Source organism: Trichosurus vulpecula, chromosome 7 (genome assembly GCF_011100635.1).
Source record: "Trichosurus vulpecula isolate mTriVul1 chromosome 7, mTriVul1.pri, whole genome shotgun sequence".
Classification (NCBI taxonomy): domain Eukaryota; kingdom Metazoa; phylum Chordata; class Mammalia; order Diprotodontia; family Phalangeridae; genus Trichosurus; species Trichosurus vulpecula.
This window is the reverse complement of record NC_050579.1, coordinates 267,767,841-267,786,665: the sequence shown is the minus strand read 5'-3', so window position 1 is coordinate 267,786,665 and position 18,825 is coordinate 267,767,841. Positions and strand designations below refer to the sequence as shown.

General features: G+C 45.5%; 1 protein-coding gene across 2 annotated transcripts in view; it reads left to right on the top strand.

The window, feature by feature from the left end:
* Positions 1 to 18,825, top strand: part of TNXB (tenascin XB) — a 63,196-nt gene that overhangs the window by 31,513 nt on the left and 12,858 nt on the right. Inside the window, exons 18-31 of one of the 2 annotated variants that reach the window (XM_036766648.1) lie at positions 1,137 to 1,463; positions 1,967 to 2,293; positions 2,795 to 3,121; positions 3,587 to 3,913; positions 4,431 to 4,757; positions 8,427 to 8,753; positions 9,262 to 9,588; positions 10,846 to 11,172; positions 11,638 to 11,964; positions 12,467 to 12,793; positions 13,498 to 13,824; positions 14,785 to 15,111; positions 15,520 to 15,807; positions 16,654 to 16,932. In XM_036766648.1, coding sequence (XP_036622543.1) covers positions 1,137 to 1,463; positions 1,967 to 2,293; positions 2,795 to 3,121; positions 3,587 to 3,913; positions 4,431 to 4,757; positions 8,427 to 8,753; positions 9,262 to 9,588; positions 10,846 to 11,172; positions 11,638 to 11,964; positions 12,467 to 12,793; positions 13,498 to 13,824; positions 14,785 to 15,111; positions 15,520 to 15,807; positions 16,654 to 16,932 — 4,491 coding nt within the window. The remainder of the gene's footprint in view (positions 1 to 1,136; positions 1,464 to 1,966; positions 2,294 to 2,794; positions 3,122 to 3,586; positions 3,914 to 4,430; positions 4,758 to 8,426; positions 8,754 to 9,261; positions 9,589 to 10,845; positions 11,173 to 11,637; positions 11,965 to 12,466; positions 12,794 to 13,497; positions 13,825 to 14,784; positions 15,112 to 15,519; positions 15,808 to 16,653; positions 16,933 to 18,825) is intronic. The other variant, XM_036766649.1, reaches the window with a different exon arrangement.

The following is an 18,825-nucleotide window of genomic DNA, read 5'->3' as shown; positions in this document are numbered from 1 at the left end:
TCATTTTGGATTCATATCAATCTTTTTCACGTGCACTGTTGTTGTCTAGCCATCCCCTCATTCTGTCTTTGTGCAGTTTATTTTTTAAATAAAAATGCATAACTTAACCTTTGTTCAATTTCATCTTGTTAGCCTATTGTGCTAGCCCATTAAAATCTCTGGATTCTGAATCTGTCATTTGATGTGTGAGCTGAGTTTCCCAGCTTTGCATCACCTACAAAGGTGACAATAATATCGAATACTTCGTCATTCCCTGATAACAATATGGAACAGGACAGGGCCAAGGACAAGTCTCTAAATCACTCTCCTGGAGATGCCATTTAGGCTGATGCTACCATTCCCTGGCTTGGTCATTCATAAAGTTCTGAATATTCTCCATTATCGAGACTCTATCTCACTACCTTGCCTTTGATATCATGAAAGACCTTCGTCAAATGCCTTGCAAAAATTCAGGCATGCCATATGTATGATCTACCAATCTAAAAACCTTACGAAACCGGAAGTAAGGTTGGTTTGGTATGTCCTGTTCTTTTCTTTCCTTTCTCAGTGTCCACAAACCATCCTTTTAGGACTACATTCTGTAATTTTTTCAGGAATCAGCCAAGTTCGCTGGCCTTCTTTTTCTTGCTTCGAATTGGTACATTTGCTTACCTACAGTGCTTCAGAATTCTTGGGTTCTCTGAGAAGAGCCCATCAATCACATGCACCCAGTGCTTTCAGTTCAGGAGAATCTATAATTCATCAGGCCTTGATGGCATGAATTGATTGAGAGAAGCCGGATGTTCTCTTAATATTTCATCACTTTTCCTGGGGTTCAATTACCTAGTAATCATAGTCGGTCTCTCCGTCTCAGCCCAGAGATTGTTTCCCTTGATAAATAAACAGAAACAAAATAGATCCTACTAGTATTGCTACTCTCATCCTTCACTATCTTTATTCTGTCAGTCTCCAACAGCAGCTGTCACATGTAGATCTTCCTTTGGCCTCAAATAGAGCCAGTACTAGGAAGGAAATCAAGCAATTCGGGCTGCTTTCTTCAGACACATGAGAATCATGCCCTGCTAACATGAGGGACAGAGGAAGGTGAAGCCCTTCTTAGGGCTGACTTCTCATTTCTCTATGTCTCTCCTTCACAGCCCCACCTGAGGAAGAGACCCCTGCTCCCACAGTGCCAGCTACTGAGGCTCCTGAGCCCACAGAGAAGCCTGAACTTGGGGAGCTGACAGTGATAGAGGCCACCCCGGACTCCATGAAGCTCTCCTGGACCATCTCCCAGGGAGAATTTGATTCCTTCACAATCCAGTACAAAGACACAGATGGGAGACCCCAAATTGTACGTGTTGGGGGAGACCAGAATGAAATCACTATCTCTGAGCTGGAGCCTGACCACAGATACAAGATGAATCTCTATGGTTTCCATGATGGACAACGTGTGGGCCCAGTCTCTGTCACTGGCAAAACTGGTGAGTGAGGGACAGTAGGATCATCAAGGGTGAGGCCCACAATGGGGACCTGTTTGTCTCCCACTGGGGCTGGCCTCCTGTCTCTATGTCCTGGGCCCTTGAAACTACCAGGACCAGTTTGATTCCTCACCTAAGGTGTCAAACTCCACAGATCCTCTATCACTCAGTGAAAAATGAAAGCAGATCATGGGAGAACCAGAACCTTCACTATTCTCTCCTTTACTCAGGCTTATCTTCTTGTGACTGCTCTCAGCTCCATCTTGGGAGTTTTGGATGTTCATGTGTCTCAGACATTGCTTTTGAACATGCAGGACTCCTCAGGGTCCAATGTAAAGATTTTAATTAAGGCTATTCTGTGACTGACTGTAGACCATGAATCTAGATGAAGAAATCCTTTTTGACTTCTGCAGAGAGTAAATCCTTGGAAGAAGAATTGGGTAGAGAGTCACTATTAATGAAATCAGCAAGTCCAATTTATCCTCTTTGCGCATTTCTCCTCACAGTCCCATATGAGGAAGAGACACCTGTTCCCACAGTGCCAGCTACTGAGGCTCCTGAACCCACAGAGAAGCCTGAACTTGGGGAGCTGACAGTGATAGAGGCCACCCCAGATTCCATGAGGCTCTCCTGGACCATCTCCGAGGGAGAATTTGATTCCTTCACAATCCAGTACAAAGACACAGATGGGAGACCCCAGATTGTACGTGTTGAGGGAGACCAGAATGAAGTGACTATCTCTGAGCTGGAGCCTGACCACAGATACAAGATGAATCTCTATGGTTTCCATGATGGACAACGTGTGGGCCCAGTCTCTGTCACTGGCAAAACTGGTAAGTGAGAGACAGTAGAATCATCAAGGATGATGCTCACAATGAGGACCTGTTTGTCTCCCATTGGGGTTGGCCTCCTGTCTCTATGTCCTGGACCCTTGAAACTACCAGGACCAGTTTGATTCCTCACCTAAGGTATCAAACTCCTCAGATCCTCCATCACTCAGTAGAAAATGAAAGCAGATCATGGGAGAACCAGAACCTTCACTATTCTCTCTTTTGTTCAGGCCTATCTTTTTGTGACAGTTCTCAGTTCCCTCTTGGGAGTTCTGGATGTTCATGTGTCTCAGACATTGCTTTTGATCATGCAGCACTTCTCAGGATCCAATGTAAAGATTTTAATTAAGGCTATTCTGTAACTGACTGTAGACCACAAAATCTAGACATAAGATGGAGAAATTCCTTTCAACTTCTGCAAAGAGTAAATCCTTGAAAGAAGAAGAGAGGAGTCAATTTTAATGAAATTCACAAGTTTATTTCTTATTGTGTTTCTCCTCACAGTCCCACATGAGGAAGAGACCCCTGCTCCCACAGTGCCAGCTACTGAGGCTCCTGAGCCCACAGAGAAGCCTGAACTTGGGGAGCTGACAGTGACAGAGGCTACCCCAGACTCCATGAAGCTCTCCTGGACTATCTCCCAGGGAGAGTTTGATTCCTTCACAATCCAGTACAAAGACACAGATGGGAGACCCCAGATTGTACGTGTTGAGGGAGACCAGAATGAGGTCACTATCTCTGAGCTGGAGCCTGACCACAGATACAAGATGAATCTCTATGGTTTCCATGATGGACAACGTGTGGGCCCAGTCTCTGTCACTGGCAAAACTGGTAAGTGAGCGACAAGAGAAGTGTCAAGGATGAGGCTCGGAATAATGACCAATTTGTCTCCCATTAGGATTGGCCTCCTGTCTTTATGTCCTGGGTCCTTGAAACTACTGGGACCAGTTTGATTCCACAGATCCTCTATCATTCAGTGGAAAATGAAAGCAGATCATGGGAGAACCACAACCTTCACTGTTCTCTTCTTTGCTCAGGCCTATCTTCTTGTGACTACTCTCAGCACCATTTTGGGAGTTCTGGATGTTCATGGGTCTCACGCATTACTTTTGATCATGCAGAACTCCTCAGGGTCCAATGTAGAGATTTTAATTAAGGCTACTCAGACTTGAGATGGAGAAATTCCTTTTGACTTCTGCAGAGATTAAATCCTTGAAAGAAGAATTGGGTAGAGGGTCACTATTAATGAAATGAAATCCCCAAATCCAATTCATTTTGTTGTGTTTCTCCTCACAGCCCCCTATGAGGAAGAGACCCCTGCTCCCACAGTGCCAGCTACTGAGCCTCCTGAGCCCACAGAGAAGCCTGAACTTGGGGAGCTGATGGTGACAGAGGCTACCCCAGACTCCATGAAGCTCTCCTGGACTATCTCCCAGGGAGAGTTTGATTCCTTCACAATCCAGTACAAAGACACAGATGGTAGACCCCAGATTGTACGTGTTGAGGGCGACCAGAATGAGGTCACTATCTCTGAGCTGGAGCCTGACCACAGATACAAGATGAATCTCTATGGTTTCCATGATGGACAACGTGTGGGCCCAGTCTCTGTCACTGGCAAAACTGGTAAGTGAGGGACAGTAGGATCATCGAGGGTGAGAATCTATATCCTTCCTATTGGTCTGTCTCTATAAGCCCTTTGAATTACGGCCAATATGCCTATCACCTCTTCCCACATCCTTTTTCTATTGCTACAATTCCCATTCTGCTAATTCCTACCTATTTAATGAGCATGACAAGTATTCTGGAGCTGAGCGGGAAAAGGATCAGATCACTGGAGAGACAGTGCTTCACTAGGAAGATGTCTACTCTGCTGACTTCTCTGGTCCATTATGCTGTGTCTTATGGAAGTCTGAGCATGCTCAGTCATTCAGAATGCATGTTGAGACACTGATCAGGCATGACTCTCCGTACTCCAATGGAAAGGCTTCCATAGAGTACATCCTATGAACAAAATGAAGGAATTCCTTTTACTCCCTGAACACACTTGAGGAACAAATGTGCCCTTCTCATGTGAGGGACAGAAGAAAGTGAACCCCTTTCTAAGACTCACTTACCCTTTCTCTATGTCTCCCCTTCACAGCTTCACATGAGGAAGAGACCCCTGCTCCCACAGTGCCAGCTACTGAGGCTCCTGAACCCACAGAGAAGCCTGAACTTGGGGAGCTGACAGTGATAGAGGCTACCCCGGACTCCATGAAGCTCTCCTGGACCATCTCCGAGGGAGAATTTGATTCCTTCACAATCCAGTACAAAGACACAGATGGGAGACCCCAGATTGTACGTGTTGAGGGAGACCAGAATGAGGTCACTATCTCTGAGCTGGAGCCTGACCACAGATACAAGATGAACCTCTATGGTTTCCATGATGGACAACGTGTGGGCCCAGTCTCTGTCACTGGCAAAACGGGTAAGTGAGGGACAGTAGAATCATCAAGGATGAGGCTCACAATGAGGACCTGTTTGTCTCCCATTGAGGTTGGCCTTCCATCTCTGTGTCCTGGATCTTGAAGCTACTGTGATTCTTCTCACTAAGATGTCAAACTCTACAGATTCACTAGCACTCAGTGGAAAATGAAAGCAGATCATGGGAGAACGAGAACCTTCATGGTTCTCTTCTTTGCTCAGGCCTGTCTTCTTGTGACTGCTCTCAGCTCCATCCTGGGAGCACTGCATAGTCATATTGTCAGTTAGTCAATCAGACCATAAGCATTTGTCAAGCACTTACTATATGCTCAGTACTGTTCTAAGTGCCAGGGATACTAAGAAAGACCAAAAAATCACTCTTCTCAAGGAGCTCACAGTCCAACGGGGGAGACATGCAAACACGTAGGTACAAATAAGCTATGTGTACCAGATAAATGGTAGATAATTAACTGAGGGAAGGCACTCGAATTAAGGGGGAATTGAGAAAGGCTTCATAGAGTAGGTAGGATTTAACCTGGGACTTCAAGGAAGCTAAGATTCAGCGATGAGATAGGAGAGAATTCCAGTCATGAGGCAAAGCCATTGAAAATCCCCAAGGCTGGCAAATGAAAAATCTTGTAGGAGGGAGAGCAAGGACACCAGCATCACCAGATTGCAGATACTGAGCAGAGGGGAGGTGTGAGGTGTAAAAAGACGGGAAACATTGGAAAGGGCCAGTTACAGAGGACTTTGAATGCTAGACAGAAAGATTTCTATTTGATCCTGGAGGTGATAGGCAGCCAACAGAGTTGAGCATGTGTGTGTGTGTGTGTGTGTGTGGTGGGGTGGGGGTGGGGGAATTGATGTAGTGATTAATTATTAATTATTGAGAGAACAATCTAATAACATGATTTATTAGCAAAAGATGTGTAATCCATGGGTCAGTGGACTCTCTTGTCAGTTTTTATCATTATCATTATCATTATTAATTCACCACAGAGATATAATCAGACTTGGGCTTTAGGAAGGTCACTTTGACAGCTGAGTGGGGAATGGATTGTAGTGGGGAGAGACTTGAGGCAGGGAGACCAACTAGCAGGCTGTTACAATAGTGTAGGCAGAATGATGAGGGCCTGTATGAAGATGCTGGCAGTGTCAGAAGACAAGGTCGTATATATTAGAGATATTATGAAGGCAAAAATCAACAGGCCTTGGACACTGATTGGATATGGGAGGTGGGAGAGAATAGTTAAAGAAGACTTCTAGGTTTTGAGTCTAGGTGACTGAGATAATGATGATTTCCTCAATAATAATATGGAAGTTAGGAAGAAGGGAGGGTTTCAGGGGAAACCCACAGAGTTCAACTTTGGATCTATTGAGTTTAAGATGTCTGTGGGTCAGTCATTTCCTAATGTCTAATATAGTGGTGCAAAACTGGAGGTCAGGAGAAAGTTTAGGGTTGGAAGGTAGATCTGAGAAAAATCTACGTAGAAATAATATTGAATCCAAAGAAGCTGATGAGATCACCAAGTGAAATAGTATATAGGGAGAAGGGAAGAGGGCTCAGGACAGAGCCTTGGGGGATATCCATGGCCAATGGGTGTGACCTGGAGGAAATTCTAGGAAGGAGGACTTAGAGATGATTAGGAAGAGAACAAGGACATGAAAACCTAGAGAGAAGAGAGTATCAAGAAGAAGAAGGTGATGAACAGTGTCAGAGGCTACAGAGAGGACAAAAAGAATGAGGATTGAGAAAAGGCCACTAGATTTGCCAATTAAGAGATCATAATTCTGGGAGAGAAGTTTCCGTTGAATAAGGAGGTGGTAGGAAGCCAGAGTGCAGAGTTACACATAGAGTGAGAGGAAAGGGAGTGGAAGCACCTGTTGGAGATGGCCTTTTCAAGGAGAACAGGAAAGATACGGGATGATGACAAAGATGTATGGATCAAGTAAAAGGGTTTTCGAGAATGGGGAGGACATGGACAAGTTTGTGGACAGTAAGGAAGCAGCCAGTAGACAAGGAGAGACTGAAGATATGTGAGAGAGTAGATAGAGAAGATGGAGAAGTTGGATGGAATGAGATCACCCGTACAGGCAAAATGGTTCTCTTTGGTGAGGAAAATGGCTACCTCTTCTTGTAAAATGTGATGAAGCTGAGATGCTGTCAGAGGCATATGGAACATGTGAGCTGAGGAGGAAGGAAGAAAAGGAACGTCTTGGTGAATAACCTCCATTTTTTCAGTAAAATAAGATGCAATATTCTCAATTGAGAAATTGGGGGAAGGAGGTGTGGGAGGTCTGAGGAGGGATGAAAAGTTTAGAGAATCCACGGTGGTGAGCGGGATACTGAGTCAACTGCATTTAATCAAGTGGGAATCCTCAGATTCCAATGGAAAGATTCTAATTAAGGCCATGCTAGGACTGATGACAGAACCTCAAATTTTAAGAATGAGATAATGATACTGCCAATAATAATCATATTTCTATAGCATTGTAAGATTTGCAAAGTTCTTTACATTCGATATCTCATTTCATTTTCACAGCAACCCTAGGAAGTAGGTTGTGTTGCCATTCCCATTGTCCACATGAGGAAACTGAACCTTAGAGACATTAGATTAACTTGCCCAGGGTAACACAGCATAATGTGTGAGGCAAGGTTTGACCGCAGGTCTTTGCTATTTCAAGTCCAGTATTCTGTCTACTGCAAAACCAAACTGACTTGTATGGACTAGAGCAATTCCTTTTCACTTCGAGATTCCATCCCTGGATGAGGAGCCTGAGGTCACTGTCACTGAAATCCTCAAGTCCAATTTATCCTCTTTGTGTTTCTCCTCACAGCCCCACCTGAGGAAGAGACCCCTGCTCCCACAGTGCCAGCTACTGAGCCTCCTGAGCCCACAGAGAAGCCTGAACTTGGGGAGCTGACAGTGATAGAGGCCACCCCAGACTCCATGAGGCTCTCCTGGACCATCTCCCAGGGAGAATTTGATTCCTTCACAATCCAGTACAAAGACACAGATGGGAGACCCCAGGTTGTACGTGTTGAGGGAGACCAGAATGAAGTGACTATCTCTGAGCTGGAGCCTGACCACAGATACAAGATGAATCTCTATGGTTTCCATGATGGACAACGTGTGGGCCCAGTCTCTGTCACTGACAAAACTGGTAAGTGAGGGACAGTAGGATCATCAAGGGTGAGGCCCACAATGAGGACCTGTTTGTCTCCCTTTGGGGTTGGCCTCCTGTCTCTATGTTCTGGGCCCTTGAAATTACTGTGACCAGTTTGATTCCTCATCTAAAGTGTAAAACTCCACAGATGCTCCATCACTCAGTGGAAAATGAAAGCAGATCATGGGAGAGCTAGAACCTTCACTGTTCTCTCCTTTGCTCAGGCCTGTCTTCTTGTGACTGCTCTCAGCTCCATCTTGGGAGTTCTGGATGTTCATGTGTCTCAGACATTGCTTTTGAACATGCAGGACTCCTCAGGGTCCAATGTAAAGATTTTAATTAAGGCTATTCTGTAACTGACTGTAGAGCACAAAATCTAGACATGAGATGGAGAAGTTCCTTTCAACTTTTACAGAAATTAAATACTTGAAAGAAGAACAGGGTGGAGGGTCACTATTAATGAAATCCTCAGAACCAATATATCTTATTGTGTTTCTCCTCACAGCCCCTTATGAGGAAGAGACACCTGTTCCCACAGTGCCAGCTACTGAGGCACCTGAACCCACAGAGAAGCCTGAACTTGGGGAACTGACAGTGATAGAGGCCACCCCAGACTCCATGAAGCTCTCCTGGACTATCTCCGAGGGAGAATTTGATTCCTTCACAATCCAGTACAAAGACACAGACGGGAGACCCCAGACTGTACGTGTTGAGGGAGACCAGAATGAGGTCACTATCTCTGAGCTGGAGCCTGACCACAGATACAAGATGAATCTCTATGGTTTCCATGATGGACAACGTGTGGGCCCAGTCTCTGTCACTAGCAAAACTGGTAAGTGAGGGACAGTAGGATCATCAAGGGTGAGGCTCACAATGAGGACCTGTTTGTCTCCCATTGGGGTTGGCCTCCTGTCTCCATGTCCTGGGCCCTTGAAACTACCAGGACCAGTTTGATTCCTCACCTAAGGTGTCACACTCCACAGATCCTCTATCACTCAGTGGAAAATGAAAGCAGATCATGGGAGAGCTAGAACCTTCACTGTTCTCTCCTTTGCTCAGGCCTGTCTTCTTGTGACTGTTCTCAGTTCCCTCTTGGGCGTTCTGGATGTTCATGTGTCTCAGACATTGCTTTTGAACATGCAGGACTCCTCTGGGTCCAATGTAAAGATTTTAATTAAGGCTATTCTGTAACTGACTGTAGAGCACAAAATCTAGACGTGAGATGGAGAAGTTCCTTTCAACTTTTACAGAAATTAAATCCTTGAGAAAAGAACAAGGTGGAGGGTCACTATTAATGAAATCCCCAGAACCAATATATCTTATTGTGTTTCTCCTCACAGCCCCCTATGAGGAAGAGACTCCTGCTCCCACAGTGCCAGCTACTGAGGCTCCTGAGCCCACAGAGAAGCCTGAACTTGGGGAGCTGACAGTGATAGAGGCCACCCCGGACTCCATGAGGCTCTCCTGGACCATCTCCGAGGGAGAATTTGATTCCTTCACAATCCAGTACAAAGACACAGATGGAAGACCCCAGATTGTACGTGTTGGGGGAGACCAGAATGAGGTCACTGTCTCTGAGCTGGAGCCTGATCACAGATACAAGATGAATCTCTATGGTTTCCATGATGGACAACGTGTGGGCCCAGTCTCTGTCACTGGCAAAACTGGTAAGTGAGGGACAGTAGAATCATCAAGGGTGACGCTCACAGTGAGGAACTGTTTGTCTCCCATTGGGGTTGGCCTCCTGTCTTTATGTCCTGGGCCCTTGAAACTACCAGGACCAGTTCTATTCCACAGATTCTCTAGCACTCAGTGGAAAATGAAAGCAGATCATGGGAGAACCAGAACCTTCGCTGTTCTCTCCTTTGTTCAGGCCTATCTTTTTGTGACTACTCTCAGCACCATTTTGGGAGTTCTGGATGTTCATGTGTCTCAGACATTGCTTTTATTCTTGCAGGACTCCTCAGGGTCCAATGTAAAGATTTTAATTAAGGCTACTCACACTTGAGAGGGAGAAATTCCTTTTGACTTCTGCAGAGATTAAATCCTTGAAAGAAGAATGGGGTAGAGGGTCACTATTAATGAAATGAAATCCCCAAATCCAATTTATTTTGTTGTGTTTCTCCTCACAGCCCCCTATGAGGAAGAGACCCCTGCTCCCACAGTGCCAGCTACTGAGCCTCCTGAGCCCACAGAGAAGCCTGAACTTGGGGAGCTGACAGTGATAGAGGCCACCCCAGATTCCATGAGGCTCTCCTGGACCATCTCCGAGGGAGAATTTGATTCCTTCGCAATCCAGTACAAAGACACAGATGGGAGACCCCAGATTGTACGTGTTGAGGGAGATCAGAATGAAGTGACTATCTCTGAGCTGGAGCCTGACCACAGATACAAGATGAATCTCTATGGTTTCCATGATGGACAACGTGTGGGCCCAGTCTCTGTCACTGGCAAAACTGGTAAGTGAGCGACAAGAGAAGTGTCAAGGATGAGGTTCAGAATAATGACCAGTTTGTCTCCCATTAGGATTGGCCTCCTGTCTTTATGTCCTGGGTCCTTGAAACTACTGGGACCAGTTTGATTCCACAGATCCTCTATCATTCAGTGGAAAATGAAAGCAGATCATGGGAGAACCACAACCTTCACTGTTCTCTTCTTTGCTCAGGCCTATCTTCTTGTGACTACTCTCAGCACCATTTTGGGAGTTCTGGATGTTCATGGGTTTCACGCATTACTTTTGATCATGCAGAACTCCTCAGGGTCCAATGTAGAGATTTTAATTAAGGCTACTCAGACTTGAGATGGAGAAATTCCTTTTGACTTCTGCAGAGATTAAATCCTTGAAAGAAGAATGGGGTAGAGGGTCACTATTAATGAAATGAAATCCCCAAATCCAATTCATTTTGTTGTGTTTCTCCTCACAGCCCCCTATGAGGAAGAGACCCCTGCTCCCACAGTGCCAGCTACTGAGGCTCCTGAGCCCACAGAGAAGCCTGAACTTGGGGAGCTGACAGTGATAGAGGCCACCCCAGATTCCATGAGGCTCTCCTGGACCATCTCCGAGGGAGAATTTGATTCCTTCACAATCCAGTACAAAGACACAGATGGTAGACCCCAGATTGTACGTGTTGGGGGAGACCAGAATGAGGTCACTGTCTCTGAGCTGGAGCCTGACCACAGATACAAGATGAATCTCTATGGTTTCCATGATGGACAACGTGTGGGCCCAGTCTCTGTCACTGGCAAAACTGGTAAGTAAGCGACAAGAGAATCGTCAAGGATGAGGCTCGGAATAATGACCAGTTTGTCTCCCATTAGGATTGGCCTCCTGTCTTTATGTCCTGGGTCCTTGAAACTACTGGGACCAGTTTGATTCCACAGATCCTCTATCATTCAGTGGAAAATGAAAGCAGATCATGGGAGAACCACAACCTTCACTGTTCTCTTCTTTGCTCAGGCCTATCTTCTTGTGACTACTCTCAGCACCATTTTGGGAGTTCTGGATGTTCATGGGTCTCACGCATTACTTTTGATCATGCAGAACTCCTCAGGGTCCCATGTAGAGATTTTAATTATGGCTACTCAGACTTGAGATGGAGAAATTCCTTTTGACTTCTGCAGAGATTAAATCCTTGAAAGAAGAATGGGGTAGAGGGTCCCTATTAATGAAATGAAATCCCCAAATCCAATTCATTTTGTTGTGTTTCTCCTCACAGCCCCCTATGAGGAAGAGACCCCTGCTCCCACAGTGCCAGCTACTGAGCCTCCTGAGCCCACAGAGAAGCCTGAACTTGGGGAGCTGACAGTGATAGAGGCTACCCCAGATTCCATGAGGCTCTCCTGGACCATCTCCCAGGGAGAATTTGATTCCTTCACAATCCAGTACAAAGACACAGATGGGAGACCCCAGATTGTACGTGTTGAGGGAGACCAGAATGAAGTGACTATCTCTGAGCTGGAGCCTGACCACAGATACAAGATGAATCTCTATGGTTTCCATGATGGACAACGTGTGGGCCCAGTCTCTGTCACTGGCAAAACTGGTAAGTGAGGGACAGTAGAATCATCAAGGATGATGCTCACAATGAGGACCTGTTTGTCTCCCATTGGGGTTGGCCTCCTGTCTCCATGTCCTGGACCCTTGAAACTACCAGAACCAGTTTGATTCCTCACCTAAGGTATCAAACTCCTCAGATCCTCCATCACTCAGTGGAAAATGAAAGCAGATCATGGGAGAACCAGAACCTTCACTGTTCTCTCTTTTGTTCAGGCCTATCTTTTTGTGACAGTTCTCAGCTCCATCTTGGGAGTTCTGGATGTTCATGTGTCTCAGACATTGCTTTTGATCATGCAGCACTCCTCAGGATCCAATGTAAAGATTTTAATTAAGGCTATTCAGTGGCTAGACCACAACATCGAGACATGAAATGGAGAAATTATTTTCAACTTCTACAGAGATTAAATCCTGGAAAGAAGGATGGAGTGGAGGGTCACTATTAATGAAATCCCCAAATCTGATTTATGTTATTATGTTTCTCCTCACAGTCCCATATGAGGAAGAGACCCCTGCTCCCACAGTGCCAGCTACTGAGGCTCCTGAGCCCACAGAGAAGCCTGAACTTGGAGAGCTGACAGTGATAGAGACCACCCCAGACTCTCTGAAGCTCTCCTGGACTATCTCCCAGGGAGAGTTTGATTCCTTCACAATCCAGTACAAAGACACAGATGGGAGACCCCAGATTGTACGTGTTGAGGGAGACCAGAATGAAGTGACTATCTCTGAGCTGGAGCCTGACCACAGATACAAGATGAATCTCTATGGTTTCCATGATGGACAACGTGTGGGCCCAGTCTCTGTCACTGGCAAAACTGGTAAGTGAGGGACAGTAGGATCATCAAGGGTGAGACTCCAGTAAGAATCTGTTTCCTTCCTATTGGTCTGTCTCTATAAACCCTTTGAATTACGGCCAATATGCCTATCACCTCTTCCCACATCCCTTGTCTGTTGCCACAATTCTCCTTCTGCCTCTTCCTACCTACTTAATGAGCATGACAAATGCTCTGAAGCTCAATGGGAAGGGGACTAGGTCACTGGAGAGAACTGTCAAAGGTGAAGTTAAGCTTGGGGTGCTGCTTCACTCCTCTTGGTAGTTGACTCTCTGTCTCTATGTTCATTGTACTTCTGCCCTCTATCTGTTGCCTGTGTTCAGATTTCAGGCAGTTCCCCAGACTCTGTGGTTCTCATGTTTGCTATGTAGAAATGGTTATTGTGAGAGCTGTTTCTGTTGTGTTGCCTGTTCTGATATTAAGTGTCTCAACCATTCACCTTCTCGGCCTCATATTTCTGGGACTTGTGTTTCTGGCATTTATCGGTTATCTCTGAAATCATCATGTAAATCCTTTTCTTCCTATAATCTGATGAACTAGCCTTTCTAAAAGTGGATAAGGGGAAGTTATTTCTCTCTGCTAGTTATTTCTCCTACTCCATTCCACATGTACTACAGAGCAAATAACCAGGAATGAATCCATCCCTGAACCCACCTCACCTTTCTTTGTGTCTTCTCTCCCAACTCCAGATAAAGTAGTAGATGAGACCCCAATCCCCACAATTCCAGCTACAGAGCCTCCAGAACCGACCGAAGAGCTCCTCCTGGGGCAGCTGACAGTGATAGACGCTGGCCTGGATTCTCTTCGGCTCTACTGGACTGTCACGCAGGGAGATTTTGACTCCTTTGCAATTCATTATAAGGACAGGGATGGTCGACCCCAGATGGTTCGCATTGAGGGTGACAAGAATGAAGTCACAATTTCTGGCTTGGAACCCAACCACAAATATAAGATGAATCTCTATGGTTTCCATGATGGCCAGCGTGTGGGCCCTGTTTCCACCATAGGTATGATAGGTAAGTGATCAACGTTGGTCCCCCAGGGGTGACTGATAGACATATTATTTTCCATTTGTAATGACCCGCATTCTAATATAAATCTCTCTCTGACAAGATTTCCCTGCTATATATAGCTAATAGATCTGTTTCAAAGAGTAGTCCATTCTGATTCCATTAAGAAAGGGCTCTTTGAAAAAAAAATGAAAAAAAAGCACAAAAAAGGGAGGGGCTCTTTGGTATTCATTGGCTTAGAATTTGATCAGAGATGATTTCAAGGTGGCAACTTTGGGGTAAGGGAAAAAGCCCAAGCATCAAGCCCGAAAGACCTTGGGTTTGGCTGGACTAGAGCTGTGGCTCTGCCGCTAAGTCACTTTTTGACTGTGAACCAATCACTTCAGCTCTAACACATGTCTCCTCATATGCCTTTGCTGCCTACTTTACAGTGTGGTTGTGAAGCTCCAGGGGTTTTATGTGTAAAGGGCTTTGTAAGCCATAAACACTGTATAAATGTCAAGTCTTATTAGTAACAGGTTGTGGGTGGGAAGCAAAGGATGTCCACGGTATCTGGTTAACCAGAATGCCCCATTTCCTAGCCATTCATTGTGTTGCATTTGCCAGGAGCTATGAAAAGGAGCATAACCACAGTTTACGATTTTTATAAGTGTATTTTATAGGAGCATAGATTTAGAGCTAGAAGAGACTTTATGGAAAATCTAGTCCAATGCCTTCATTTTAGTGTTGAGGACCTAAGGCCCTGAGGGGGCAAGTGCCCTGCCTAAGATAATCCTTAATAAGTGGCAGAGGTGAGATGTGAACTCGGATCCTGTATTCCGAATCTGGCACATTTCCCACTGTACCATAGAGAGTATTGTTCTATGGGGCCATTACTGCCTTATGCCCCTTGAAGAGGAGTAATTCACTTGGAAAACCCACATTTACCCTTCTAAACCCAGTTCATCTCTGCCTTCTTTGTCCTAGTCCTAGAAGAAGAGACTCCAACCCCCACAGTCTTAACCACCGAGGACAGCAAAAAAATCTCTGTTAAACCCCAGCTAGGGGAGCTGACAGCAACGGAGATCACCTCAGACTCTCTGCGCCTGTCCTGGACTGTCACTGAGGGCCAATTTGACTATTTCATGGTACAATACAAGAACGGCGATGGACAGCCTAAGATGGTTCGCACTGGGGGCAACCAGAACGAAGTCATGCTCTCTGGCCTGGACCCTAATCACAAGTACAAGCTGAATCTTTTTGGCTTTCATGAAGGCCATCGTGTGGGGCCCATCTCCACCATTGCTGTGACAGGTGAGTAGGGAGAACAAGAAGGCTGTCTGGGAGCAAGGGGCCTGGACCTGCATTCCTTCCAGCTGGAGACTAACCCAAACCCATAGAAGCAGCTTGCCCACACTTTCCATCACTTCCTCCTTCTGAGACCCCTAAGCAGATCCTCTGGGGCTGCACGTGGTTCAGAGCTGATTCTTTGAAAATTGGTTGCTTGGCTGACCTGGTGGCTGCTGTATGTTCTTCTTTCCTGCCTTTCTTGATAGCTCAATAGTGTTCTGCACTGAGTTCCCTAGGATATTCATGCGAACCTTTCTCCAGGGTTCATTTAAGCACCTTCCTCTAGAACCTGGAGCCACCTCTCCCACCCCAAGTCCTGGGTGCTCTCCTCTCCAGCCTGGTTCAGCTGGTCTCTGTTCTTCTCCGGCCTAGCTCCTGAAGCCACAGAGCCCCCAGCAGAGCCCTACCTAGGAGAGCTGACTGTGACTGATATAAGCCAGGACTCCCTGCGCCTCACCTGGAGTGTCCTTCAGGGTCCTTTCGACTCCTTTGTTATCCAGTACAAAGATAAGGAAGGGAGGCCTCAGGTGGTTCCAGTAGCAGGTGATCAGAGTGGGGTCACCGTCTCAGGCCTGGAGCCCTCCCGGAAATACAAGTTCCTGCTTTTTGGACTTCACAACAGGAAACGCAGTGCCCCCATCTCTGCGGAAGCCAAGACCCGTGAGTACACAATGGAAATCTGCCTTTTGCAGGCTTTGTTTTTCCATGTCCCTCTCTGCCACTATTAGGAGACTGGAGCTTTGGACTATTTTTCATTGCTATCCTCTTTCACCCTCTACTGGATGTGATTAGCATGTTCTTTCCTCCATTAGCAGAGCAGGGACATCCATGAGGCCCTTGTTACTCCAGGACCCTGAATCCCACCTTTGCAATGCCCAGACCTGCCTCCCTCCCAGCTCCTGAGGCAGCACTGTGAAGTCACACCAAGGACACTCAGGAGAGAAATACATTCAAATCCCAGTGCCATTCCCTCCTAGCTCGTGTGACCTTATGTCATTTAAACCTCTCCTAGACTCAGTTTCCCCTATGCACAAAACTAGAAATAACAATGCTATCTACCTGACAGAGCTGTTATTAGGAAAGTATTTTGTAAACTTGAAAACTCTGTAGAAGTGCGGGCTACTGCTACTGCTGCCCGATTGTTTGCCCTTCATTCTCTTTTCCAGTCCTCACCCCTACTATCATATCCTACTTCCCTTTCTCCGGACTTTTTCTATCCCTATAGGTTTCTATAGTGATGGAAAGTATAGTCCCTACACTTTGGGACTCTGTTCTCCCAGTACTCATGGTCTCCTTCCTCAGAGACCCCAGCTAGCCTACCCTTAAGGGAGCTACTCAGGACAAGACTTTCCTTGTCTCTCTACCCCTCCCTCCGTTTCCCTCAACTAATTTATTAATTAGTTTCTAATTTATTACTTACTAATTTATTTGTCTTCTCTTTTCTTTTCTCTCCCCTTTCCTTCCTCTCTCTCCCTCTCCCTTTTCTCATTTCTGTCCCTCTTGCAGTCCCGGTAGTAAAGCCATCTCCCCTCTTGGGGGAGATGACAGTGACCGACCCAACCCCAGACTCTTTGCACCTCTCCTGGACCATCCTTCAAGGTCCCTTTGACTCCTTTGTGGTCCAGTACAAGGACAAGGATGGACAGCCCCAGGTGGTACCTGTAGGAAAAGACCAGAGAGAGATCACCATCTCCACCTTAGAACCCAACCGGAAGTACAAGTTCCTGCTCTATGGACTCTTTGGCAAGAAACGAATTGGTCCTATCTCTGCAGATGGAACCACAGGTGAGTAGGACCCTCCCCCTCTTCTAAACAGTATATAGTCCCGAAGCTTTTCCCCAAAAAGTTCCTTTTTCTGAACCCTCCCCTCAAAAAAACCCTATAGCCTCCCCCTTATAATTAATTTTACTTCCTTAATAGTCAGAAAGTTCTAGCTCCATCTGTCTGAAATCTGTTGTTTTGGGTTTTTTTCCTGCTCTATAATAGCCTGTTAACAATTTGGAGGCCATCCTAGCTTGGCCTTCTCTCCTCTATGCTCGTTTGTGGTGGCAGCTAGGTGAATGTCCAGGTCCACTTTGTGGAGTCAAGCTGCATGGGTCACCTTTTCTTCCCTCTCATGGCCCCTGCTCCTTTCTCAGCCATCATCTCTTCACTTTTAATTAGGCTTTCTTTCCTTCCTAAGTCGTTGAAAAATGAGAAGCAGCATAGTCTAGTAGACAGAGTGACAAAGTAGTTGGAATAACAAGGACCTGAGTTCAAGCCTCACCCCTTCACATTTATCAGCTCTTTGATCACAGGAAAGTCACTAAACTTCTCTGAGCCTTAATTTTCTCATCTATAAAATGGGACTAATACCTATAGAATCTGCCTCACAAGGTTCTTGTGAGGCTTAAATGTTACATTATGTGAAAAGCTCTTTGCCAACTCTAAAGTATCATATGAATGCCGTCACCACTGCTGGCACCATTTTTATTAAAGAAAGCATAGCTTCCTAGTTTCTCCCCAACAGCCTCATCCCTCAAACAAGTGGGAATATGAGCTTTGTCCCAAAGTACTGAATTAACTCGTTATTTGTTTCTTTTTTTTTACTTAATGTTTATTGAATTGCATGACATTAGTGTCATGGTCACAGAGATAACAAGTAGCAAAGCAGAGCTCTTTGGATTACATAATTCAGAGGGTGCGAACAGCCCTTGTAGACGCTTAGTGCTGTAGAAACAACAAAACTTTGCACCTAATTTATTTGCCAACAAATACTCTGCAGATGATTGGCTGGGGATAGCAAGTATTTAACTGAGGGGAAAAGTGTATAAAAGCTAGTTCCTTAATCATGTTAGAGGATATATGGCCTTGGCCATTGGATGAAGGCCATAGATTGGTGATTTGCTGCAAGAATCATTCACACTCTTTGAGTCAGGTGTATATGTGTGTATGTATATATGTCTGTATATATAGATACATGTATATACATATGTATATACATATATGTGCATATGCATTATGTGAATATGTGTATACATATTCACATGTATGCATGTATATAAACCATCTAGAAGTTTAAGAGTGAGAGACAGTCAAAGCTTATAGCAGTTGTGGGATGGAGTAGTGACCTAAGTTGTTAACCACTCCTATTTTCCCCCTTTTCCCCGTACTACTAACTCATTACCTAGATGGATTTCCCAGTATAAATGCTCTTTCTATGCTCTGGGAAGCTGTCTCAAAGGATTGGGAATTCATTGTCTCTCTCTCTCTCTCAGTTCTGAACCCCCAGCCAGAGACAGCCCTCTGGCAAAACACCTCCATGTTAGATTTCACTACTCTGGGGATGTTCCCCCTTCAGTTCCCTCCTCCCCACTGCATTTCCAATAAGGACACACAAACTAGGAAAGGTCTATGGTTCACACTGTTTGTAGGGACAAAGTAAATGTTTAATGCAAAGAAAGGTAAACAGACTTTCCCAGAAGGAACAGCTTCCATGAAGGATCCCCAAGGATAGCCTTGGAGCCTGTAGTCTGAAGGTTTTTTATCAGCATGACTCTATCCTGATACTCCTCATGTGAAATCTTCCCAAGCAACCTCACTTCCAGAGCCCTTGTCTCTTCTTTTGTGGAAGCTCCTTCAGGGTTTCTCATGGCCTCCCCCATTGTCGGTGTCAAGGATCATCAGAAGCTGGATTTC